The sequence below is a fragment of the Phalacrocorax aristotelis genome, chromosome 1, assembly GCF_949628215.1.
Source record: "Phalacrocorax aristotelis chromosome 1, bGulAri2.1, whole genome shotgun sequence".
NCBI lineage: Eukaryota > Metazoa > Chordata > Aves > Suliformes > Phalacrocoracidae > Phalacrocorax > Phalacrocorax aristotelis.
The window spans coordinates 9,609,751-9,633,706 of record NC_134276.1 but is presented as its reverse complement, the minus strand read 5'-3'; the positions used below and the strand labels follow the sequence as shown (position 1 = coordinate 9,633,706).

The following is a 23,956-nucleotide window of genomic DNA, read 5'->3' as shown; positions in this document are numbered from 1 at the left end:
ACATTTGGTTTTGAAGCCATCTTCTATATTCATCATTGCAAAAGATACATAACCTACTATGCTATAATTGGGAGTATAATTTATAAATTGTTTGGGAAGAGCAGAGAAATTGGGAATACTTTACTTCAAAAGAAAGACATATTGACAAGAAGCACAGATGTTTTCAGTGCCCAGAGATGATAAATAAGGATCTTGAAAAATCTGCATCTCAATCATAAGCATGCAATAACATTTGGCAGTAAATTATAAAATGAGAAATCAGGTCAGATGTGAAAATGGATAGATACCATTCTCACTCATAAATGTTAATTAGAAATGCAGTAATTAAATAATTCTGGAAAAGGCATGTTTGGTTTGATGTCTGGAAAAAATCTGTTTTAACTGATCACTCAAAACTGGATGAAAAATAAGCATCCAAAAAAATTTGGGTAATAAACTGTTAGGGAAATAACGCTGTTGACATGATTTCCTGTATGGACCACAATGGACTGAATTATATGCCTTGACCGTCATGCACTGGCTCATGTAGGCACATTGCCATCTGCGAAATTTTGAATTTTGCTAATTCTAAGAGAGGGAAAAACATCTTGCTATCATTCTGTACCACCACTTATACTTCTGTGGGGTTGATGATTTCTATCTTCCAGTACATACATGATGGGAGAACTTGTGTCATATTTCATATAAGCAAACATATAATGAAAAGGAATTTTCTTTAAAATGAAATTTTGAAAACCTCTCTATAAAAAAAAGAGATTAAAAATTAAATTAGCAACTGGGGCAGCATGAATGTACGTTTATGCTGCTAAACCAAATGTCAATTCTTGTCTCAGGTGATCCGTAAAGGAGAAGTGAGTTGCTGTTGGACCTGCACTCCTTGTAAAGAGAATGAATATGTATTTGATGAATACACATGCAAAGCCTGCCAGCTCGGCTCCTGGCCCAATGATGACCTCACAGGTAAATGAGTTGTGGCTGTGCTGATGTTGTAAATGAAAATGTTCATCTGCTGAGTTGAAGAAACAAATGCCAGGTACAAGTGAGTATGAGGACTGTTTCCATCAGATTGAACCCAGGGATAAAGCTGAAATTTGAACGGAGGCTGGTATTTGTCTTCCCGCCTCAATCTGATCCAGGAATTGTTGGCATAATTCAGCTGCTTTCTAAAGACCTGAGTTACTAGATCTAGAAATAATTTAAAAAAAAAAGAAAAATAGCCCTCGTTTTGTATTCAACCCTGTTCCAATATCTAGCTGGTGGTGCACATCTTGTCCTTCCCTAAGCAGGCAGAAAAATTAAGTCCTTATCAGAGAAATTATTAAGGGAGGTCAAGTTTCAGATTTTTATTTTCCTCCCGAGCAGGTACAGAAGAGTCATGTCATACTTCATTTTATAATCTGAAAAAGTGATTAACTAGTTGCTGTAGTTAGTGCTGCTAAAAGCATGACTGCTCCAAACAGATTTAGGTTTGCATTAGTCCTTTGTTCACCAGAAAGTCTGCTAGAATACGGGGCTGATATTCTCCTTGCCACGGCGTAGATCTCTATGCTCTTGCAGAATATCAATTTGGCTACTTTAGAGATAAATTATTCCAACACTTGTATCCCACAGCCTCTCTTCTTTATGATTAGTAAACAGAATTCAAGTATTCAAATGCTCAGAGCACGCATCACTTCAAAACATTGTTCAGGGGTCAGGTTTTCATTGTGCCAGGCTCTGTATAGACAAGGGGAGAAGAGACAGGTTTTTTCCAGAAGAGCTCACAGATTTGGATTGCGTATAATTTCTGTGGACGAGGGGAGAAATTTTTGAGGTGAAAGAGAGGGAAGACAAAGGGAAAAGCAGTTTGTTGGAAGAATTTATATAAGTGGAAGACAGTCAGGCAAGGCTTGGCGTATAGGCAGATTTTTATACATAAAGTTAATCCTTTCCTGGTAAAGATTGTTGCACGGTTGTAATATATGAGCTAGGTTACCTAATTACTCCCAACATATCCTTTAGCCATGAAACTGATGGGGTATTTTCCAGAAAATGTCAAACATCAAGCTTTCCTTGAGAAAAAAACTTTTAACAGAGAAAACTTAAACAGCCACAAAATGGACTTGCAAGTGCTCCTGCAGCCCAGCTCCCCCAGTCCTGCTTCCCCAGGCACTCAGCACCCAGCAAAGCCATCTCATCTCAGGGAAAACTTTCTTGTGCCAGGAGAACGGAGAAGGGGAGAAAAAGAGACCCAGCCCCATGTGTCCCCCAGAGCAGAGTACTGAGTGTGTGGTATAAGCTCAGGTTCACACCCCAGCTGGGCCATCCAGAAGCCTCCAAAGCTCACATTGCAGGGACCAGGCCACCACGCCAAGCTGATCAGTTTATGAAGATCAACTAGTGCAAATGGTCAACTCTTCAACCAGTGGGGGTCTTGTCTGAGATGTGACAGATCCCATCTTACATCTCTGTTTCAGTGAGCACCTGAGGTTTTACCCAACGTAGAATAGCTGGAGAAGGAGCTGCTACAAGTCAGTTAGGAGGCAACTTGCTCCAGGTGCCTCACCAGCGCAACAGAGGACCCACTTGTGAAACACTAGTGTTGGGAACTGCCCATTGACCTGATAAGTTTGGGTAATTAGCCTGTCAGCACCATATATAAGGCAATGTGGAGCAAACAGCCACCAGGCTGGTCTTTGGGGTCTGTGCTTTGAGCTGGCTTCCCAAGGTGTGCGGATCTCCATGCCTTAGACAAGGCATCTGTCTGGGCTTGTGGGAGGATTTACCCTCTGAAGGTCTTACTTTGCTCTCAGGATGGAAAAGCAGGATGGGGTGGCACCTCAAAAGGTCTTGTAGGATGAGTCAATGATTTTCCCCTCCGATCTGACTCTTTTAAAGGCAAGTAGTCGTCTTTTTAGTCAAGCCAACTGCTTCATGTATTACATGAACTGCTACATTTTGCAGATAGTTCATCTGGCTTTAGACATGCATTTTATGCCTTTATAGGGACCAAAGTCAATATGCTCACAAAACAACCCCTCAGGACATCAGTGACAAGTAATTTTCCTCAGGAGATCTAACCCTTGTTCCTCAGCCATACACAAGTTCAACAGGCACTCTTTGGAGACTGAAACCCCTGATACAATATGCACGCCTGGTAACAGGACACCCATCACCATAGCTTCATGGGTGTGTAGTCCCCAGTTAATTTACTATTTACATGATGGTTGGCTCTTGTCTTATTTAGCTTTGTATCAAAAACAGATTTTAAAAAGTCTACTCCCAGCTTGTCCATACAATATATTGAGCTGTATTTTTAATGGTCATATTTATAGTCCCAGCTTTTGCAGATTGCAAAAAAATGCCTCTCAGTCTCGTTTACAACATAAGTTTTAGTAATAAATTTGAATTAAAAGTAAGGAGAGAGACATGTATTTTGTATTCTGGCAAGGAAGTTTCCCTTCAGTTTTATAAAGCATACACCAATCTCCTTTAAATGTCCCTACATCTGATACTGCAGCAGTCTATGCCTCCTTGCTGCTTGATAAAGCCACGTCTTAGGTAATGTCAGCTCCACAAGGCTACACATATAAAAACCTCCCTGGAATAAGTCTTTCCTGCATGATCACCTGCAGATGAGAGACCTGTAAATATATCAGCCACGCGCCTTAGGAGGCTTTCAACGTGGAGCTGCACCTCACTTTTTGCCAGAGATCTGGACTTCGATAAAAACATTTTTGGAATCCTTTCTTGGCTTATGCAACAAAACATTGCTCCGTCTTTCTTATGCTCAATGACCAGCATCAGTTTTGTGCTGCAAACTTCACTATATGAAATGTGTAATGGCAGGGATGTTGCTCACAGAAAAGAAGAGAGATTCATGTTTTTTCAGTCACTTGTGAAATATCAGAATTCAGATGCAGGAGGAGAGAAGACAGAGGGGATGCAATACAGGCAGGAAAATGAAGTTATTATCAGAACAGAAAAAGACTTTGAAGTCCTGAAGAACTCAAATCTATAGGAAGTCCAATGGTAGTGGGAAAGAGAAGTGTGAGGAAGAGTTTCTCTTGATTAAATCAGTTGCTGGCTAATATCTACATCTAGAAGTGAAGCTGAGGCAAGAAAGGGAATGGTTAGCGACCCGTATTTTATTTCCTCACAAATTTCAGTTTCATTGCTTATGCATACAACTTTCCACAGGGACCGGCTCCTGCTTGGACAAAAGTCTAGTCATTCTCTTCCTTTTCTCCAAATTATCTGTACCATCCAACATGCACCCTGAGTCTTTTTCTTCCTTCTGGTTTAGTATCAAGACGTGCTTTCCAATCTACTGTAGCAGCCCTTCTTCCCCATGCACTGTGTTAGCAACTGCTGTATGTTACAGCACCACTTCACACATTAGCATGGCCGGTATGGTTGAGCCACATACTTGATTAGAGCAGGATAAACTCACAGGTTTAAGTCCAGAAGTATATGCCAACCCCTCCACTATTCCTCAAAGCCCTTCTATGCATTATATTCACAGTGGAGGGAAGAGAAATAGATTCCAGGCATGTTTTGACACAAATGAAGGGATTTTTCTTCATTTCACTGAGGAACAAACCTAAATGAAATTAATTTTTCAGTAGCTTGATGAGAATGGGATTTTGGTTTTCCAAAACCTCAAGTGACTTTGAGGACATGGCCTTCTGCATTAAAAAAGGGTGCCTTGGAAAGACAAGGTAAGCTTTGTTCAGCACCTCAGAGCTTTTTCAGTGAATGTAGGAACATATTGGTCCAGTTATCACTAGTGTTTGTTTAAGGACATTTCTGAGGTGGAAAAGAGGCAATTACTCTCTCTTTCTGTGATTCAGGGACAGATACAACAATAACAGAAACAAAGTTTTGTCTAGTGACCTTGGGGACTGCAAGGAAAGTAGATTATATTAATTTCAGTGACACTTGGATTATCTTCAGGCTGTATTGACATTTTTCTCGTTCTCTGTATACACCAAATACCCTGGCTATTTGATTTTCTTAATTGGATTCCCACAAAAATAGGAGCTGAAATATTTTACAGCTCTTGAAATGTTTTGTTGCTATTCAACAGTAAGGATAAATATCAGAAATATATATTTTTACTATAGTTAAAAAAAATGCTTTCACCAAATATGGTACAGAAAACCCAGGATAACAGTGTCATGATCTTGTCTGCCTGTTTGAAAGTGCCAGATAAGAGCTGGATTACCCAAACAGCCCTTGAATGGAAAGGACTGAAAAAAGGGGACCCCACCTCTAAGTGACACAACAGCCATTTCAAAGAGCTCTGACAACACTGATGCTGTATAACGTTCGGCCTATACCAATCTGGATTCCTCACTGAGAAGCAAGAACAACTGCCTCCCTCATCCTGAGGGCATTGTTCGTACTGTCAGTGAGAACAGGCAGTGCTGGGAGCTGCTGTTGTCTCAGCTCCAGGCAGAGTCTGGGATAGCCCACTGCCGTGGCTCATGCAAACCACCTGTGGGACCAAGGGCAGAGGCGATGCTCGATGTAGGATCTTGGAGTACCCTTGTGAGGGCTTGGTCAGCTCTTCCTGAAGCGTACTGATTCGGGTCTGTGTCTCATAAGACTGGATCCTACCCCCAGCCCAAGCAAAAAAATCACTCATCTCTTGCCCAAAATATTTTCAAACAGTAACTGCTTTTTTGCCACCAAGCTGCTTTCCTGTATTGTTGCTTGCAATAAAGTTACAGCCATCGGTAATTTCAGCAATTGTCTGACAGTTGTGAGCATAAGGCAGAACACAATTTAGCCTGTGTTGACACTGATTTTGCTGCTGAAACATTTTTGACCATAATTGGTAAGGCTGTAATTCAGACTGAGGGTGGAAGAAGGACACAATTTTTATCTGGTTGTTTTTAGCATTATAAACGCACATCAGCAGACATAATGTCCAATTTTCACCCTGATTTTCTGTGCCCTATACTGCTCTTTCCTTTTTATTTCTTATTCCAAATGAAATGTAACCATTTCCATAAGTCACTCACATGCCAGCCTTTTGGAGAAAGCAGATGAGGATGAGTCAAGGGTTCAGGTGGCAATATTATGACCAGGATCTCTGGCTGTCATTTTCTCCCCTCCCTTGTTGCTGGGTTTGGGGAGTTTTCATCCCTCAATTGCTTGGTCTAGGTAAGGTGTGGACTTTAGCTTCCAGTCCATTTACATCCCAAGTCTCCAGCGTGAGCCACACAGTGCTTCACCGACGCTGAGCTCAACAAACAGCTCTTGGAGGCTCCTGAGCTGAATGAAGGGGGACTTGCCAACAAAGCCAGAAGGATCCACTTGTAATTGTGCCTTACATTATCGAAAGTTTGCTGAACATGACATATTTTGAACAAAACATTTACAACACACAGAGCCAGCATTTTTAGTGAAACTTAAATCAAAACATTAGAGCTAACATAAGGATAGGCCTGATTGCTGCAATTCATCAGTTGTTCCAGTCATTCTGCACATTTGTGTAATTAAGGAATCATTCCCCATGTGGTCACAGAGCAGCTTTAATGTATTATTCTAAGATTCATGGCCTTGCCTTTTACTGTAATGCACAGCTAAATCAGTATATTTGAGTTACTAGGGACTTAGGCCTCTGAGCTACAGATGCCCCAGCTTTCACGGTTTTGAGACATGACCAATCCCACCTCCTGCCCTGCAGAGTTGGCAGAATAAACACATGCACAGTCCTCAGCTGCATCCATTGACTGTGCAAATCCGCCTCTGCTGATGGGTTCAGTAAATGTGCCAGCCTGGGAACTGCAGCAGCTAAAAAGCCAGGACATGGTCAACGCCACATACCCTGCTATTGTAGCAACTACAAAAGGTCCCACCAGAACAGGGCAAAAAACTGGTGGCTGTAATAGTTTACCACAGCACCAGAACTTAGTACAGAAATGTTAAAGATGTCCCCTCACATCAGTTGGTCTACATTCCATGTGGAGGTCAGGGGGCTGATTTCTCACCCAGGATTTTGGAAAGTGTAATCCTCACTTTTACCTTGTCAGTTTGGGTAACAATTTGAGGTTTTATTAAAAAAAAAAATTGTGAAAGCTACCCTGCTAACTTCATCGAGATTTTTATTCTGACTCCTACATTTTTGCATGTCAGCTCTTCATATGTGAAAAACCCAAATAACTAATCAAGATAACGCTTATCCCAACTTTTGGCATTATAAATAGGGAACCATTCAGAAACATGAATATAAAATAACAGCATAACATCACTACACTTCGAATAACGTGTGCCAAATCCTATGTGGTGGCTTTCATTCACAACTAAGATGTGGCTAGGTTGTTGTTTAGATTTCAGCCTCTGTGTTTGGACTTCCGTTATCCTTGGAAGGATCTGCAAAAAGTTACCAAGAAAACCAAGTCTTTCATCAATGGGTTGAACTCCCTGCCCAGGATGCCAAACCCCACTAAAAAATAGTTAGGACTTACTAAACCAGCAGTAATTTTCTGCCAGTTTTTGTCTCCATGTGCAGATTCAGTAAGTGTTAGCTCATCATGTTGACTTAAGAGACTTCACTGAATTCCCTTCACTTTCCAGAGTGCATCCTATTCACAAGCCTTAGTCTTTCATGTTTACCTTTGGAACTAGTTTAATTATATTTTATACTGCCTACCATAAAAGGGATTTTCAGTGCTAAGCTAATACAGTTTTATGGATGCTGAAGGCATGGTAAGGTCTCTTAGGTGTCAAGGCTGTAATAACAAATTAGAACAGTGTCAAGATCAAATCCCTAGAAAATATGGACTATAATACAGTGCTTCATATCTGTGAACTATTCTACCAGATGAACTAATTTTAATGCAGTATGAAAGACCAAAAATAAGTGACAAGCTTACCTCTACAGAGAGAGCACAAGGTATTAATGGCTTCTCCTTTCCTTGTTTATGACACAATTTAGCCTATCCCTGAAATAGCCAGATATTTTTCCAAAATATCAGAACCTATTTTTCCCCACAGAAGATCCTTATCCATAATTTGGTGGTGATTTTTGATGCTCCTTTCAGAAAACCTTTCCCTAGAGCATTTAATGGGACTCTGATTTTTAATACTGCTTGCCTTGCTATTCACAGGCACATCTAGTACCTTGCACCCACTGGCTATGTTTCTGGCCAGAAAAACATAGAGACAGTTTTATGTCAATTTTACTGGGGCTCTGGTCCCAGAAACAGTGCACTCTTAAGCACAGAGTAGAACAACGCTACACCTGCTCCAAATTGGACTGGCTCCTAACAGCCTCTCCACAAGCCAAAGATTGCCTCAGCACACTGCAGGGACCACAAGAGAGGGATGCTGGCCCTGTTCCACCTGGAGTTTCTAAGCCAGCTAGGAGAGGACACTTTCCAGGTGCTTGGAGATGTTGATGAACTGTAAGAGGTGGGCTATGGGGCCAGATCTTGTCCAAATGACCATCAAGCATACACATATTTAGGGGATAGGAATGAGTTCTTGTGTTGCCCTTTTTCAGCTTTTGCTTTGGTACAATCCTGGCTATCAACCTAACCTGAACACTCACACTGCTGTTTTCCCATACTTCTTTTACCTGATCTAGTTGTCCCTTTCTGCCAAGTGCCATTGTCAGAAACCATTAGCTGCAAAGCTATTATATAAAAACCTCGCCAATCATTGCTTTATGAAGACTATCCAGTCCTTAAATCTTAATTGAGGAATAAATCATTGAACGGTTTAGCATTCTCCTTGTAAAGTACACCCAGTGATGGGGGAAAGAATGGGACAAGACTTCAACTCCTTTCTCAGATATTTTATCAAGAGAACATAAAAAGAGTAATAAGGCAAGGAAGGCACGAAATAGTCTGTAACTAATGAGAAATGCTTGGTTATGATTCACGTCTGCTGTAACTTTAGAAACTGAGCAAAATTCAGCCTCTATATCATTGTCTGCATGTAAAGGCCAGCTGCCAGATAAAGACCTTTTCTCTTCAAATTTCCTGTCCAATAAGATAAGGTAGTATTAGAAGCTGGTAACAATTTGTTTCCCAAAAACATTAGTTAAATTTTGACAAAATCACAGATAGATTTCAAGGTCACTTACTCACAGAACTTTTTGGGGAAGAACCCACATGGGGATATCTGCACACACCAGAGTACGCTTTCTAGTTTCCACCCTTCTTCCACCACTCTCACATATAAAATGTTGATTTTAATTATGTGATTCCTGTGCTATCTTGTTCTTGATGAAGTCAGAATGAAATACAGTGTCTTCCTGACAATGAATAAGTAAACCCTTTAAAACCAACAAGAGTTAAACAGGTATCATCAGTTAATGTTGTGAGTGTTCAATAACAAGTTAAATGTCTTTGTTACATTAAGATGTGGTAATAATTTTATTGTTGCAACAGAAAGCTTTGCACACCAAAGCAGTTAGAATATGGATGGCAAATTATTCTGCTTTTAGTAACCAGGAGCACAACTCTGTTACACTGGGATGACTGCAAAATTGTAGCTTTTAACCACACTAATGTAAAAGATTTGTTGACCCAAATCCTTCTGATTTTTCTACAAGAATACAGAACTATCTGCCTTGTACTTTTGCCACCCAATCTATTAAGTATACCACCTTATTGTAGGTATTCTGTTTTTGATAATGTTAAATGTGTAGAGATATAGAATACAGAAATTCTGGGAGAAGAGAGGAGCTAAGCCTAACATCTACCCATACCATTTCATTTAAGGATTTTTACTACTAAGAATGTCAGTGACAGATTTGGAAAACTTTAAGCTCCACTTAAAATAAAGGAAAAGGCAAAGAGTAGGTCTTGCATATAAAAATTCCCAAATGAGAGTCCTGATGTCTACATTTACTCCTGTTCATCAAGTCATTGAGGTCCCAGGTTCCCTAATTAAATTGGATTGCTTGGCATCCAGATGCCCATCGGACAGTGCTAATTACCCTCCCTGCTGAAAATACAGATGTGAGCACCTGATGCTCCGTCACCACAGGATGAAGTGCCTTGCCACCACCCACCCTGAGTCAGGCTGCCACCAGAACCTGATTACAATAATCCTAAATTCTGAGGACATTTAGATTTTGCAGTCAAGGTTAGTCAAACTTAATAGAAGTATAGGGGAAATAAGAGCTTTTAGTTGCATTTCCTCCACTCCATCACCTCCTTTCAGCAGTCCTGCCCCGGGTGGCAGTGCCAGCATGTCTACTACTGTCAGGAAGTTGCCCTCCAGAGCATCAAGGTCCTCCCCCCTTATTGCTATCTAACCTTTACGGTGCAAAAAGAAAGGAGGGATGGAGAAGGGATGCCAGCAACAAGTTTTCTGCCAGCTTTTACTCCTGTCCTTTGATCTGCACACTGTGGAATGGAAAGCTTTTTTGACTGCCTATAGCATGCATATATTGCATGACTTATTAAAACTTTTACATAGACTGAAAAACAAGTATCTTTAGATGGGTTGCACTGCTAATTCATCTTTGTCAATAATTTATTTAATTCAGTTTGATTTCATGAAATAGATGAGGTTTTAGTTCCTCAGAAGTCTCAAAAGGCTGCATGAGAGATAAGGAAGTGAGCAGGGTATGCCATCCCAAATTGCCTATTATATGCAACTCTGATTCTAGAAAATTCTTGTTAGAAAAAAGGTAGCATATCTGAAAAAGAACTCTCTTTGTCTTGGTAGCTAGAATCTGTAAGATTCCTCTCCATAATCATTAAACAAGTACCAATGTCCTTCATAGTGTACAATAGTAGGATTGACATCTGGTCCTTTAACTGCATATAGTATGCGGACAACTCTCAAGTATTTTGCACTGAGGTAACGCAACTTGATTCTGCAATTTGCTCATAAATTACTATATTTCAAACAATTTAAAAGGAAAATTCAACTGTGAAGAAAGATAACTTATCTAAATCAGCTTGGCCATTTTTTCAGTCACCATGTTATACTCCAGATAAACTGTGTTACTGAAATAAGCTATCACTGAAAAGTATTTATTGTGCCTTTCTATTAATATAATCTTAGTCTATACTCATTATAATAACACCTTCCTGAAGAGGAAGAGAATTACCAGGGAAATCTGTAGCTATATCATTAAAGAATCTCACTCCCACATTTTTTTCTTTTTCTGTAGGTTGTGACCTCATCCCAGTCCAGTATCTCAGATGGGGTGATCCTGAACCAATTGCAGCAGTCGTTTTTGCATGTCTGGGTCTGCTGGCCACCTTGTTTGTTACAGCTATATTCATAATGTACCGTGATACTCCAGTGGTCAAATCATCCAGCCGAGAACTTTGCTACATCATTCTAGCCGGCATCTGCTTGGGTTACTTGTGCACTTTCTGTCTCATCGCAAAACCTCAACAGATTTACTGTTATCTTCAAAGAATTGGCATCGGCCTTTCCCCAGCTATGAGTTATTCTGCCCTAGTAACTAAAACCAACCGCATTGCAAGAATCCTGGCTGGCAGCAAGAAGAAAATTTGTACAAAGAAACCTAGGTTCATGAGTGCCTGTGCCCAACTGGTTATTGCATTTATCTTGATATGTATACAATTAGGCATAATTGTTGCCCTCTTTATAATGGAGCCACCAGATATAATGCATGATTACCCAAGCATCCGAGAGGTCTACTTGATTTGTAACACCACCAACTTGGGTGTTGTAACTCCCCTTGGATATAACGGATTATTAATTTTGAGTTGCACCTTTTATGCATTTAAGACAAGAAACGTCCCAGCTAATTTCAATGAAGCAAAGTATATTGCCTTTACAATGTACACCACCTGCATCATTTGGCTGGCTTTTGTGCCAATATATTTTGGAAGCAACTACAAGATAATCACCATGTGTTTCTCAGTGAGTCTGAGTGCCACGGTGGCCCTTGGCTGTATGTTTGTGCCCAAGGTCTATATCATCCTTGCTAAGCCTGAAAGGAACGTACGCAGCGCATTCACCACATCGACTGTGGTCCGCATGCACGTAGGGGATGGAAAGTCATCTTCAGCTGCGAGCCGCTCAAGCAGCCTGGTGAACCTGTGGAAAAGAAGGGGATCATCTGGTGAAACCCTTAGGTAAAGTTTGCTGATGTGGGAGTGTGGGGAAGCAATTATGATCTTGTGAGAGTTAGTAATAGTGGAAGGACAAAGGAAAATACATTAATTCCCTTTGCCTCTGTAGTGAAAGAGGAGTCCTCTCTCCCACATCGGTAACAGTCTCGTGTTTGATTTAGTCAAAACACTCTGCAAAAACAGGGGACAGACCACTGGGCAAACAATTACAAGGCTGGAAATACTGACCATGTCAACCGTGTCAGGCTCAATGTAGGAAGGGAAATAAGATCTTAGGGAAAAAAAAAAAAAAACAAACAAAAAACACAGCAGAGCAAGAAATATAACTCATTGCCCTGTCCTGAATGCACCCATCTACAATCTTTTTCCCTTCAATGAATTGCACAGTGTCTGTATTTTGCCTTTAGTCACAGCAGTAAGACAACAAGGTTGCTGGTAGTGCTACATAATCAAGGTGGAGTAATAAACACAAGTGGCATCATGAGCAGCCACTCTCAGGCATCTGAGGATTTGTTTCATATGACTCTTCTGTTATACTGCTCTCTTGTATTCCTTGTCTTTTCTTTCTTGTATTATCTCTTCCTGCTTTCTTTCTTTTTGTCTTCCCCTATCTTCTCTTCTTTAACTTTCTTGATACTTTTTTCTGCATTCATCCTCCTAACTCATCAAATTCAGGTGCTCACAAGCCCCCTCTTGCTACCCTTCCTGCCATTGGACAGATACTCCCTGGTGAGATATTTCTTTGTTTCTTCCCAAGGAATTACTTGAATTCAGTGATCATGAAGACAACTTTTATGTTCATTGTATAAAAATTAAAGTAAATGAACACTGAAGAGAAAGGAGAGCTCTGGAGTGGAAATACTGCTCTGCTTTATAGACAGAGCATGTAGAAGTGCACCCAATCCAGTGGTTCATTTCCCCCTTTTGATCCCTTTCATTTTTGATATGGGTGCTGTGGGGATGATTTGGGTTATTTAATTGCTGCCATAAACAAATAATTCTGCCTATATGAAAGTGCAAAGAAACAGTTTTGTCGTTCTTCTGCTATATATGTCTAGCCTGGAAGTGAGAAGTAGCTAGATTTTCCTCCTCACTGAAACACATGCGGATTTTAGGATTGGTAATACGAATATTTCCGGACTGGAGTTGGCATGGAACGAGGGCGTGTACTTCCATTTTTGTGTGAACCACTATTTTGACTCAACAGAGGATTTTATTAGTAATACCTGCAGGACAGATTATGCCAAAGTGATTATATGTTTCTGTCAGATTATTACTAATGCTTCTTTTTCAGTGACTTTGAATTGGTACAGAAATGGCCAGTCTATTACAAGATATTTTATACGTATAATCTGTTAATGATGGTATCTTCCAGTTCATTTCCAGGTGCAGAGTAGGATGCTATTTTAAAATGATAAATCCTTTATCAGTTTAAGTGATGGTTACCTGAAATGTTCTTTTCTACAGCCTCTGTCTGTATGTCTGAATGACCTGAGGTGTTCAGGTTAGAAGCCCTATAACCACTTCTGGGCCAGATAAAAGAGACATTCTTCATAATATGTCCTCAACAGGAGGGCAATCTTCCTCTTTGAGATAATTTTCCCTCACTTTCACTGCAGAGCTCATTTGCCATCTCACTACTTTTTTACTCAAAAAGATGAAGTTATAGATGATGATCTTGGGCTTGGGAGGGATCTGTTTGTCATCTGTTAAGGCCCAGTTTTGAAAGATACTGCTCTAAAACCTTTGTTTTGTTCTGAAAAGTAAGGAGTGTACCCTGCTATTAAATATCCTAAAAGACAAGGTGTATTTTATTCTTTCTGAGGACTCACTTTCCATTTCTTTGTATCCCTCAATGTGTAGCTAACATCTGTGGTAGAGTTATTAGCAGAATGTAATAGATCATCATTGACAATGACTTCTTTTTCAATAGCACTGTCTTGGAAATATCTTTGATCCTGAAGAGCATTGAGAGTGCCCGATATGTGTGTGTAGGAATGAAAAATGCAGCATGAAGCTGATACACTGACATATTTACCTAGATATAAAGAACTAGAACATTTTATTTGAAACCTAGAGGAATAAATTCCATGTCATCAGCAGTGTTCATCAACACAAACCTGCAACAAAGACAACACTCCTAAATGCATGTCTGAGTTCTCAGCTGGTTAAATTGTGATGGTGTCGGTGAGTTTAGCAATGCTGTCAGTGTGTGCCTGAAGGGTCTGGGAATCCAAGAGCAAATTGATTCCATCGATCATGGGAAATTCTCTCTAATTAATGCCTATTTGGTTGCATAAAAGAAAACAAAACGGAGACCTAAAATGTGCTAAGTAAATCTAAAATGCTGCTCAGGACTTCACCTATGTCAGATATCATCTCCAAGAAAGAATAGAAAACCACTTTCAGCTTCAATTCTGCTTACTTTAGAGCATGAACAAACACAGTCCAACCATTTCACTTACTATTCAAACATTTCTTTAAAAAAATCTGTTGCACAAAGTAATATGGTTCAAGGTATTATTCAGTACAATGCTCAAAAGCTTGTTTGGATAGTTATTCAAGTAAGCACTGAAGTACTCAGAATCAAAGAAAATATGCACTAGAGCCACATGGCATCATTTAAATAGCTCAGAGGGGTTTTATTTAAGAGAGTGAGTCACTGTTGAATTTTAAAGAAACATGCTATTTAAGTCACCAGTGCATAAAGGGGCCCCTATCATTAGCATTTTGCTTCTTGACACTAATTTATAGCACAGTGTTGTATTGCATCAAATCGTTGTCAAACAGATAATGCCAATGCTCCATTCAGAGCTTTCACATCAGCTGCAAAATGACAGGTAACAAGACTGCTTTTGCCTAAATAAAGCAATGCATCTGTTAGAGTCCTAAATGACTTTTTGCACGGGGTGTTCTTCAATTAAGAAAACACAGGCAAGCTGTGGATATGTATTGGAATGAATCTTCACATACTGAAATAATGTAGAAGGAAAGAGTAAAACTATTCATTACCTAGTGAAATGAAAACCATTTCATGTAGGCTATTCTGATTCAGCAGTACTCACCAAAACATATTCTACCCTCATTTAAAAGTAAGGCTAACAAACCGGCCATTATCAGAAGGGACTCCACAAAGAAGAATGCTGAACAGTACATAGCTAGAGTCAACACCACACAACCTGTGTAGGGAGGCATCTAGACCTTCTGCTTCCAGTTATCTTACCAGTTAATTCCATAGGGACTAGGAAGGCCACAAATAAATTGAGCAAATCTTACCTTAAGGTCCCAGGAACTATTATCACATATGCTCCACATCCCTTTTGCAAGAGACCAAAATACAGGGCTCATTCATACTCTCCTCATTGTCAAATAATTCTGTATCCCATGTAAGATAAGGACTGTATATTTCTGCTACAAGAGCTGCTACTCTGTTATTTCTAGCCAGGACAGCACACCAAAACATCTCAGTCATGCTACCTTGGCCTGGGGAATAGAGCACATGTTCCAAAGTTTCTCTTACCTTTCTAATATCTTAGCCCTGGTTTTCACACAGTAATTTAACCACTGTAGGTGTTTATCTTTTCTGGAGCAGGTCTTTAAATGGCCCAAACCACACAGCATCGTTTTCCAAGCTTACATACACTGACCCTTTGAACATGCTCACCTCCCTCTACCTACCTGTAGAAAAGCAAGTTTCCTTTCCTCTAAAGCAGGTAATAAACTGTTCTGAGTCACCAGAAAAGTGTTTTAAAAAGCCCTAAACATTGTCTCTCTCACACATATGTACTAAGCAAATCTTTAAAATCCTACCAGTACTTTTCTCTCTGCCCTTTAAATTACTCCCAAATGTTCACAGTGCAACCAGTGCCCCTTGTCTCCAGTTCTCCAATGACTGTAGATGCCACAGTGGTTCCTGCCCTCAGCTGCTTCTTTTGGAGGTCCTCAACCCATCTTCAAGGTTCCTCTGTTGCTTCAGCAGCAAATTCTGCACTGTTCCAGCCAGTAACATGTTATGGGGAAATGAAGAGGAACCTGGCATCCTTCTGTAGACCAAGCTGTGACCTGGACACAAACAGCAGAGCCATGCAGGCAGTGAGGTGGGAACCTCTGAAAAAAGAGTGAGGTCAGAAAACACCCTTGTGATCACAAGGCAAGGCTTTCTGCTTGGAGATTTGAGGCTTAGTTCATATGCATCGTCTTTTCTTTTTGCTGTGACAGTGAGAGGCACAAGAAAGAAATGAGGCAACTAAAGTGTTTTTTAGCTGCCAGTTGGCCATTTCCCCTGTGGTGATGTAGGAATCATTTAGGTTTCTTCTACCACGTTCTCAAAAGACAGAAGCTGGTAGCTGACAAGTACAAGCCAAAAATGCTCTCCTGAAACAATACAAGGCAGATTATCATCTTCTAAATGAATTGGGATCACTGAAAGTAACTATTCATTTAAGCAAAAGGACTGAGCAGTGCTTTCAATCTGTTACCCAGGCAGGTAGATATGATCACTCAACAGGAAAGAATCATCACCAGCAAAGTCAGATAATGTTAGCTGTATTCAGGACACATTGGATGTTAGTGGATGCCTCCATACGGATGTGAACAGCACAATACTAGACAACAGGAAGAAAGATGCACACTGATTTCTGCACCTTATCATAGACACTTATCCATGGCAACTCACAAATCTCACTGAGATTAAAGCTTGGTGTGCAGTGATGCTTTATTCCACCTGGATTTACTACGTGATGCACTATTTCCTAAATAATTAAACATTAACAGTGGCTGTCAAAGCAAATGAACTACTCATTTGTTTTTTAATGTATTATCTTGTCCTCTTAAGTTTGTCTACTACTGTGTGACTGCAGAACTGGGCGTTGCTCTGCACACATCTGCAGAAATGGTAGGACTGACAGCTTTCATGCAGGAGTGGGGATCCCTTGCTCTATTGAGCCAACGCTCACCCTCAGGGCAACCACAGGATTTGTATTGTATAAATCACTATTAATTGTGTTTTTCCTTACTCAACTTAGACGAAGATGTTCACACATCCCTCTAAGAATCAGGTGCCATTTGGGAGCATTTTTCCTCCCTCCCAAGCACTACCCTGGTACAGTAATATCAGCTTGAGGGACCAAGTGCCTGCCTTGCACAGACATCAGAGAAAGCGTTCAGGTGACCAGGCTCAGGTGCTGTTAAACACCATTCCCTGTCTCCTATGAGGAAAACATGATAAGCAAGGTAGATTTTTCCACTGGACTGGATTCAGCCCTGGATCACCAGTGGTTATAATTAGTGTTTATATCAGACAGTCCCAAACTGTGCCGTAATGAAATATTTTGGAAACAGGTGTCTGTGATCACACCGTGTGCCCTGTTTCCTGCAAGGAACAGCTGGTTTTCCCCCGTATCTGTTCTCTCTCTTTTTCTGTCTTATGACTGACTATATCTGTTTCATTACAATTCAGACAGGAGCTATTTTGATCCACAAAATAAGAAGAATATGCTTGGATCAGCCTAGAAGATGCCACTCATAGTCTAAAAATATTGCAGTCTAAATATTATATTATACATCAGCACGTCATATCTCAGCACCAAAATCTTCAGATTAGTTTTTTTCAGAAGCCTAAATTGAAATTTCTCAGGAAACCCACCCTTTTTTCTCAGGAAATTTTTCAAACATTCCTTCTAATTCTGAATCTGGTTGAACTCCATTTAAAACACTGAAAATATTTTTAGAATATATGTTTGCATTATTAGTGGGAGGATTTCAGATATAAAGGTGAGAGGTTCAAATTATCTATGCCTCAGAAAGAGAAGTTGCCTGAGAGATGAAACGGGGTTGTTATGTGACATGGAGCTTTTAGTCCTATAAAGAAGAAGGAGTGTAAGAAAAACTGGGTAAGTTTTGTGGAAAGCTGAAGCTGGCTTGCATTCCTCACGTGCACATCCATTGAGAAAGATACTGATCATGAGTTTCTGCCACAGAATATTCTATTGGGACACATTTCTTATAGTACAAGTGCCAATTTTGTCTTCATTTATATGCAGCTTGAACAATTTCTGATGCATTTTGGATGATAAAAGAACATTACAATGCTCTTCCAAACTAACTTGTCAAAACCTTTTATTTACCAGACTTTGTCAGGGCATGGGTTATAAGCTCATACAATTTTCACAACCAAAGGGCTCAGACACTCTTGGTGCTCTGATTGGTCAACCTGTACACTGACAAGTACACTGACACTCCATCGGGTGCATTGCCTGGCAGATAAGGGAAAAACCAACTTTCTCAACCCATAGAATAACAGTCACAAACTTAATACAAATCATTGGTTCTGCAGTTTATGCAGGTAGTTGCACTGGTTTACTCATAGAAATATGAAACCGAATATAGAAGAGTTTGTAACCTCGCAATCCATAGCTCAGGACCGGTATATGACCTCCTCTACAGAGTTATATCAGCAGCTTGTCAGTTATGCCAGCATGGGTTGCTTTCCTACTGGAGCCTGACAGAGCCATTCTGTCATATAAAATAAACACTGATTGGAAGAGGCAGAGAGTTATCTTCTAACATGGTGAAAAGAACAATATTTTTTAATGGCAGACAATGGCAGACGAGAGATTCCAGCCTGGGTGTCTTGTACCCCACAAGGACATTATTTGGAATCCTGAAGTTTTATAAAATAGACAAATAACTTACTGGTGACTTTCAGTTATTTAAATCAACTCTTGCGTATGTGAAGAACTAACCAGGAGATTACTGAAGAATATGAATCAGGAGAACTAATGCTTACAAAGTTACATGATAGAAATAATCTGCACCATCCCTGAACTGTCACAGTGACCGGCTTTTAGCCATTGTGCATCTCAGTCCAATGAAAAGCAGTGGAAGCTGAAAAGTGAAAGTGCTGCTCAAAAGAGGACCAGAGATTACTGTAAGGCAAAACATGTCACTCAGAAATTATCATGTACCAAAAAAAAGTTAATTTCTACAGCTGTTGTTTAAGGGCACCATTGACTACAAATTGCACAAAAGTGCTTAGATGGCTTTGTTCTATGAGATGATGGCAAAAAAGTGAGGGTTAAGCTTCTTACCTGGCGTAATGTCATTCGAGCAGGTAACAATATGCATGAAGTAGAAGGTTTGGCTCAATGGATATTGTTCTTATTTATAAAAACAAAATCTAGCCATAGTGATACAACAAGATATTATTTGTTTGCTTCATAGCCAAGCTAGAAAAGAACTTTGATGCATGCAGGAAAAAAATATTTGACTCCTCGGAGGAAGTCATTATCTTTTTGACTGATTAGTCTGCATTTATTAATGAATCCATTCCCAAATGGATCATTCAGGGTTATTTTGATCTAATATGCTACCAAAATTTAGATTGAGAGATTACTGAATGGTTTGACTCCTTCATTTTTTTCCTAAATAATTTAGTCTTGGTGTCTTTTTGGACAAGCATGATACTGTGATTAATTAAATTTCAAATATTGTTAAATGACTGAAGAATATTTTATGAAGCTCAGTGAAAGGTATTAGGTCTGAAAGATTTTGATAAATTGCTGCTAAAACATTCCATCTGTATAATGAATTTATATTCTTGAATGCCCTGATTACAATTATTTTTAATTTGTGTACAGTGTTAATGTTGTTTTGAATTTTCCCCTCAACTTAAATTTAATTAAAATACTGATTGATTGATTGATATAAATTGTTTGTCTGCATTAACTGAGCACATGTATTCAAGCATAAGTTTTGGAATTATTTATATTATTAAGAAGCGTCCCCATCAGTTTGAACTAAATATCATAGCTGAACTGTGAAAATTAAATTACATTGCAAAGAGTTCCCTACCTACTGTTACACAAATATGCTCTAGATTGCAAAATGCAGTCTTGTCAGTGTAGTAAAAAAAGAAAAGGAAGGAACAGTGGAGACAGGACCCAGCAGTTGGATTTTTTTTTTCAGGGAAGAAAGAGCTGAGGAGGGGTTTTCTATTTTTTAACAGCAGTTCCTACCCCTTCTACCTTTTCTTTCATCTTCAAGCCTGTCTCCTAAAAATTGGGTGACAATTGAATACCACCATGTACTATATCAATATTGTTCTTATCAGTCATGCTGAAGAACACCCAGACAAGCCATGCAGATGATCTGACATCCACCACATACATCCTGTTGCAAACTACCATCTGCCCTGAGCACAGGTTTGTCTACCAAAGGAACTTCTGGCTCTTTCCAGAGCAAACTTTGATATGAACTGGCAATGTAATTAATCTGACAGACAGAAGTCTAGGACACACACCCTCCTTCCAAGGTCCAAATGAGACATGAGCCAGTCTCCCACCATGCAAATACTGGTATGAATTATAAAGAAGGGTATTTGCACTTGAATACTGATAGTTGCTCTGGACTGGAAGAGCTGGAATTGCAGCTGGCTTCTTAGAACTGCATTTGGTTACAGATGTTTTTTAATAACTGTGACTGAAATTCAAGACAGGTGTCTGCTAAAATATATAAACACAAAACTCTTTTTAATTTGCTATAGTTTTGATTATAGCATCATATATTGCAGCGATAATTCAGTTTGCTGCCAGCTGATGACTTATAACTCAATTATACATTGCAAAAAAACCCCAACAAACCACCATTTTATAGTCCACTATCCAATAATGAGGTAGCAGAAAAAGAAAGGTTAAAAATCTAATAAACAAGCACTAAAGATGCAACAAAATAGAGTTAATATATTAAATATACAGCTTAGCTGTACATACAGATCCAAATAATGAAAACCATTGGAAAAGAGAAACTTGTAAGTTGGCAAAGTTGAAAAATGTCATGTTAAACTCAATGCCAAGGTAACGCATTGCAAAGCAGGCCCCCATCCATCCATTTCACAAATCTCGATAAGTTTTTAACATTCAAAATGCTTCAGAGCAAAAAAGGTGTGGCTTCCCTTTTCAACATAATGAAGGAAATAATGAATAAAGTAATAAGATCTTCCTATGGCATCTCTAGTTATATATACCTGAAGAAAAGAGGACAGAAATTCAGCATAGTGAATAGAATGGGTAGAACAAGAAGTCTTGTGTAAATAAGACCCTACTGTACAAAAATCTTATACAATGGTTTGTCCAACATTTCAGAAATACCCTTTCTGGAAGAAGGTAAATAAACATACTGGTAATATTTTGCTATTGGTCTAATCTTCCCTTGAGCCAGTATAATGTTTTATATACCGTTCCATCAAAAATGTAATTTTAATTCACCAGCTGCAATTACATATGATTGCTCAATTAGAATAAGCTATAAAAAAAGTTTATATTGCACTTCAAAAAAATATTGTGAGTTTGGCTTCAAAGTAATTTTGTTTGCTGAAACTGTGCTACTAAGCAAACAATGTTTATATGCTGATTTTTTCAAAAAAGGAACAAAAAGTGCAGTTTAATAATATACAGTTTATTTTAGCCATTATATAAATGGGAAAACGTCACACAATAAGCTGAGACCCCTTTAAAAGCACTCAGTGCAATGTGGTACAATGTCAAGATAGCATGACCAGTCTCACAGAATTGATTTTCAAGAACATACTATGTTTGTAGTTCTAAGCGACTCCTACAGTAACAACGCTAAATATTTTTCATATTTCGGTCTTTACCATTTATGTATAAATCTTCATACACATATTTTCTTACCTAGTCTAAAGGTCAGCCTTAACTCTGCTGCTATGAAATGCAAGATCTTCATCATTTCTTAATACCAAGACCAAGTAATACTACAGATGAAAAATACTACTTGTACATAAGATCTTACAATTAAAATATTTAACTGGGTCTGGGAAGGTGGATGGCTTTGTAACATTCAGCAACCTGTTCAAGTTCCAGGTATAAGCACATTGAAAAGGCCCCACAAAAGTGATGGAAAACAGAGACAATATTTCGTCAATATACCATAAAGCTTTCTGAATTGCCCCTCCCCTCCCCTCCCCTCCCCTCCCCTCCCCTCCCCTCCCCTCCCCTCCCCTCCCCTCCCCTCCCCTCCCCTCTCCTCTCCTCTCCTCTCCTCTCCTCTCCTCTCCTCTCCTCTCCTCTCCTCTCCTCTCCTCTCCTCTCCTCTCCTCTCCTCTCCTCTCCTCTCCTCTCCTCCATTAATCTCACTTTTCAGGGCTTTAAAAAAGTCTTGCTTCGGGTTCATTCCAAAATAGCCAAAATGAGTGGTCTGGGGCTGAATTGGTAGATATTACCTGCTTTGATTATTTTTAACTTGCAGGGAAAAGCTTGATTCAGAAAGAGCTTTAGACACCTAATATAATTTTCAGTATCTCAGACCAAAAATTGGAATCTTGTTAATCAGCAAGGCCCTTAGGAATCAGTCACTGAAATGCTGAACTTAAGTCCACAGTGTATGATTAGCCATTACACTACAATGAGATTTGGCTCTCCAACATCTCTGCTCTCAAGTGTTCCTGTGGCAACATCACTTTTTCCACCCTTCCAAGGTATATGGTTTCATCAGGCCATCACTCCCACCTTGAGGTAGAAAAAGCATGTTGATTAGAGCTACTCTTCCTCTGGGTCTTAACAATGCCAAGCACACATTTAGTGCTCAATAATTAATAACATTTCTTCATGGCAGCATGAGATTGCATTTGAATTATGGATTGATGACAGCTCTCCATCTCCTACGCAGCAAATTACCTTTGCTTTGCATTGCATTAAAAAACCCAAAGATATCCTGATACGTCTTTCAGTTAGTTAAACTTTTTACTTTTTCCTGAAAAGGGAGAGAGAAAAAAATCTTATGTCTAAAAGTAAAAGCCAGTTTCTAATTGCTGGGATTATTTTTTTACTTCCAGAGGACAGATTATAAAAAACAACTACTTTTTGTTACTACAAACACTTGTGTTTTGGAGAGCCTGAACTGGTGTAATCTGTGTACCACTACCCACACTCCACCCACAGACTATTTTTCAAGGATTTGACTAAATTTTTGACCAAATTATACAGAAATGTGGGCTATGGCATATCTTCTAGGCCTGGCCTGCCAACATCTGCCAGATAGGGGATATACTACCATACAGAATGGACTACTGGTCAAAGCATCCAAGATGCTCTGCATGGAAACCAGGAGAGAGCAGGAGCAGGAGGAGCCATGAGCACACCTGGGTCTCACACTAACATGAAGTCAGGACCACCAGGATACTGGTGTCTGGTTCTGAAATGTAGGCATAGTCTAACAAAGTCCATATCTAAAGACTATCTCTTTTTGTCAGTCAGGATCTCACACCCACACTGGGGGGTAAAAAAAAAGGTAGGGGTCTACACATTAAGAGATCAAAAAATGGTTTCTGCACAATTGTAGTGGATGACTATTGGTCTCATTCAGGATGATGACTCCCATATTCCCCCTTTATTTCCCATAGCAGCCATTAATTTTGGTCTACAAGGGGAGTTTTGTTAGAAGGTGAAGGCAGCAAGGATAAGGTCTAACAGTTCTTCAAACCTGAGCAGTCATGCTGTGTTTCCTGACATCTATAACATGTACCCAAGGCAGTACAGATGTGGTTCTCTCAGCCCAGGAGTATGTTTCTTTCTAATGATCCCCTCTGGAGAGTGCAGAGCACTGCTGTGTAAGATAAAGTGATGTGGCAAAGTGTTTGGCAAATGGACAAGCACTGCAGTGACTGAATTACTGTGAATTAATTCCCAAATTTCCTGCAACTGATCAACAATTATAAAACTTATTAGTATGTATCATTAAGCATTTGTTCTTAAGAAAACTCACCTGTGTGCAAAAAAATTACACAGCCCACAAGGCCACACTCAGAACCTCAAAGAACACTAAAAAATACCCAAAATCTTTTAAATCCTTCAGCAGAATTTAGTAGATGCCTTTCTGCA

At 39.5% G+C, this 23,956-nt stretch overlaps 1 protein-coding gene across 2 annotated transcripts in view; it reads left to right on the top strand.

Moving 5' to 3' along the window:
- The window catches only part of GRM5 (glutamate metabotropic receptor 5), a 279,688-nt gene that overhangs the window by 243,079 nt on the left and 12,653 nt on the right, over positions 1-23,956 (top strand). For both annotated transcript variants that reach the window (XM_075080938.1, XM_075080945.1), the window contains exons 7-8: positions 834-960; positions 11,126-12,065. In XM_075080938.1, coding sequence (XP_074937039.1) covers positions 834-960; positions 11,126-12,065 — 1,067 coding nt within the window. The remainder of the gene's footprint in view (positions 1-833; positions 961-11,125; positions 12,066-23,956) is intronic.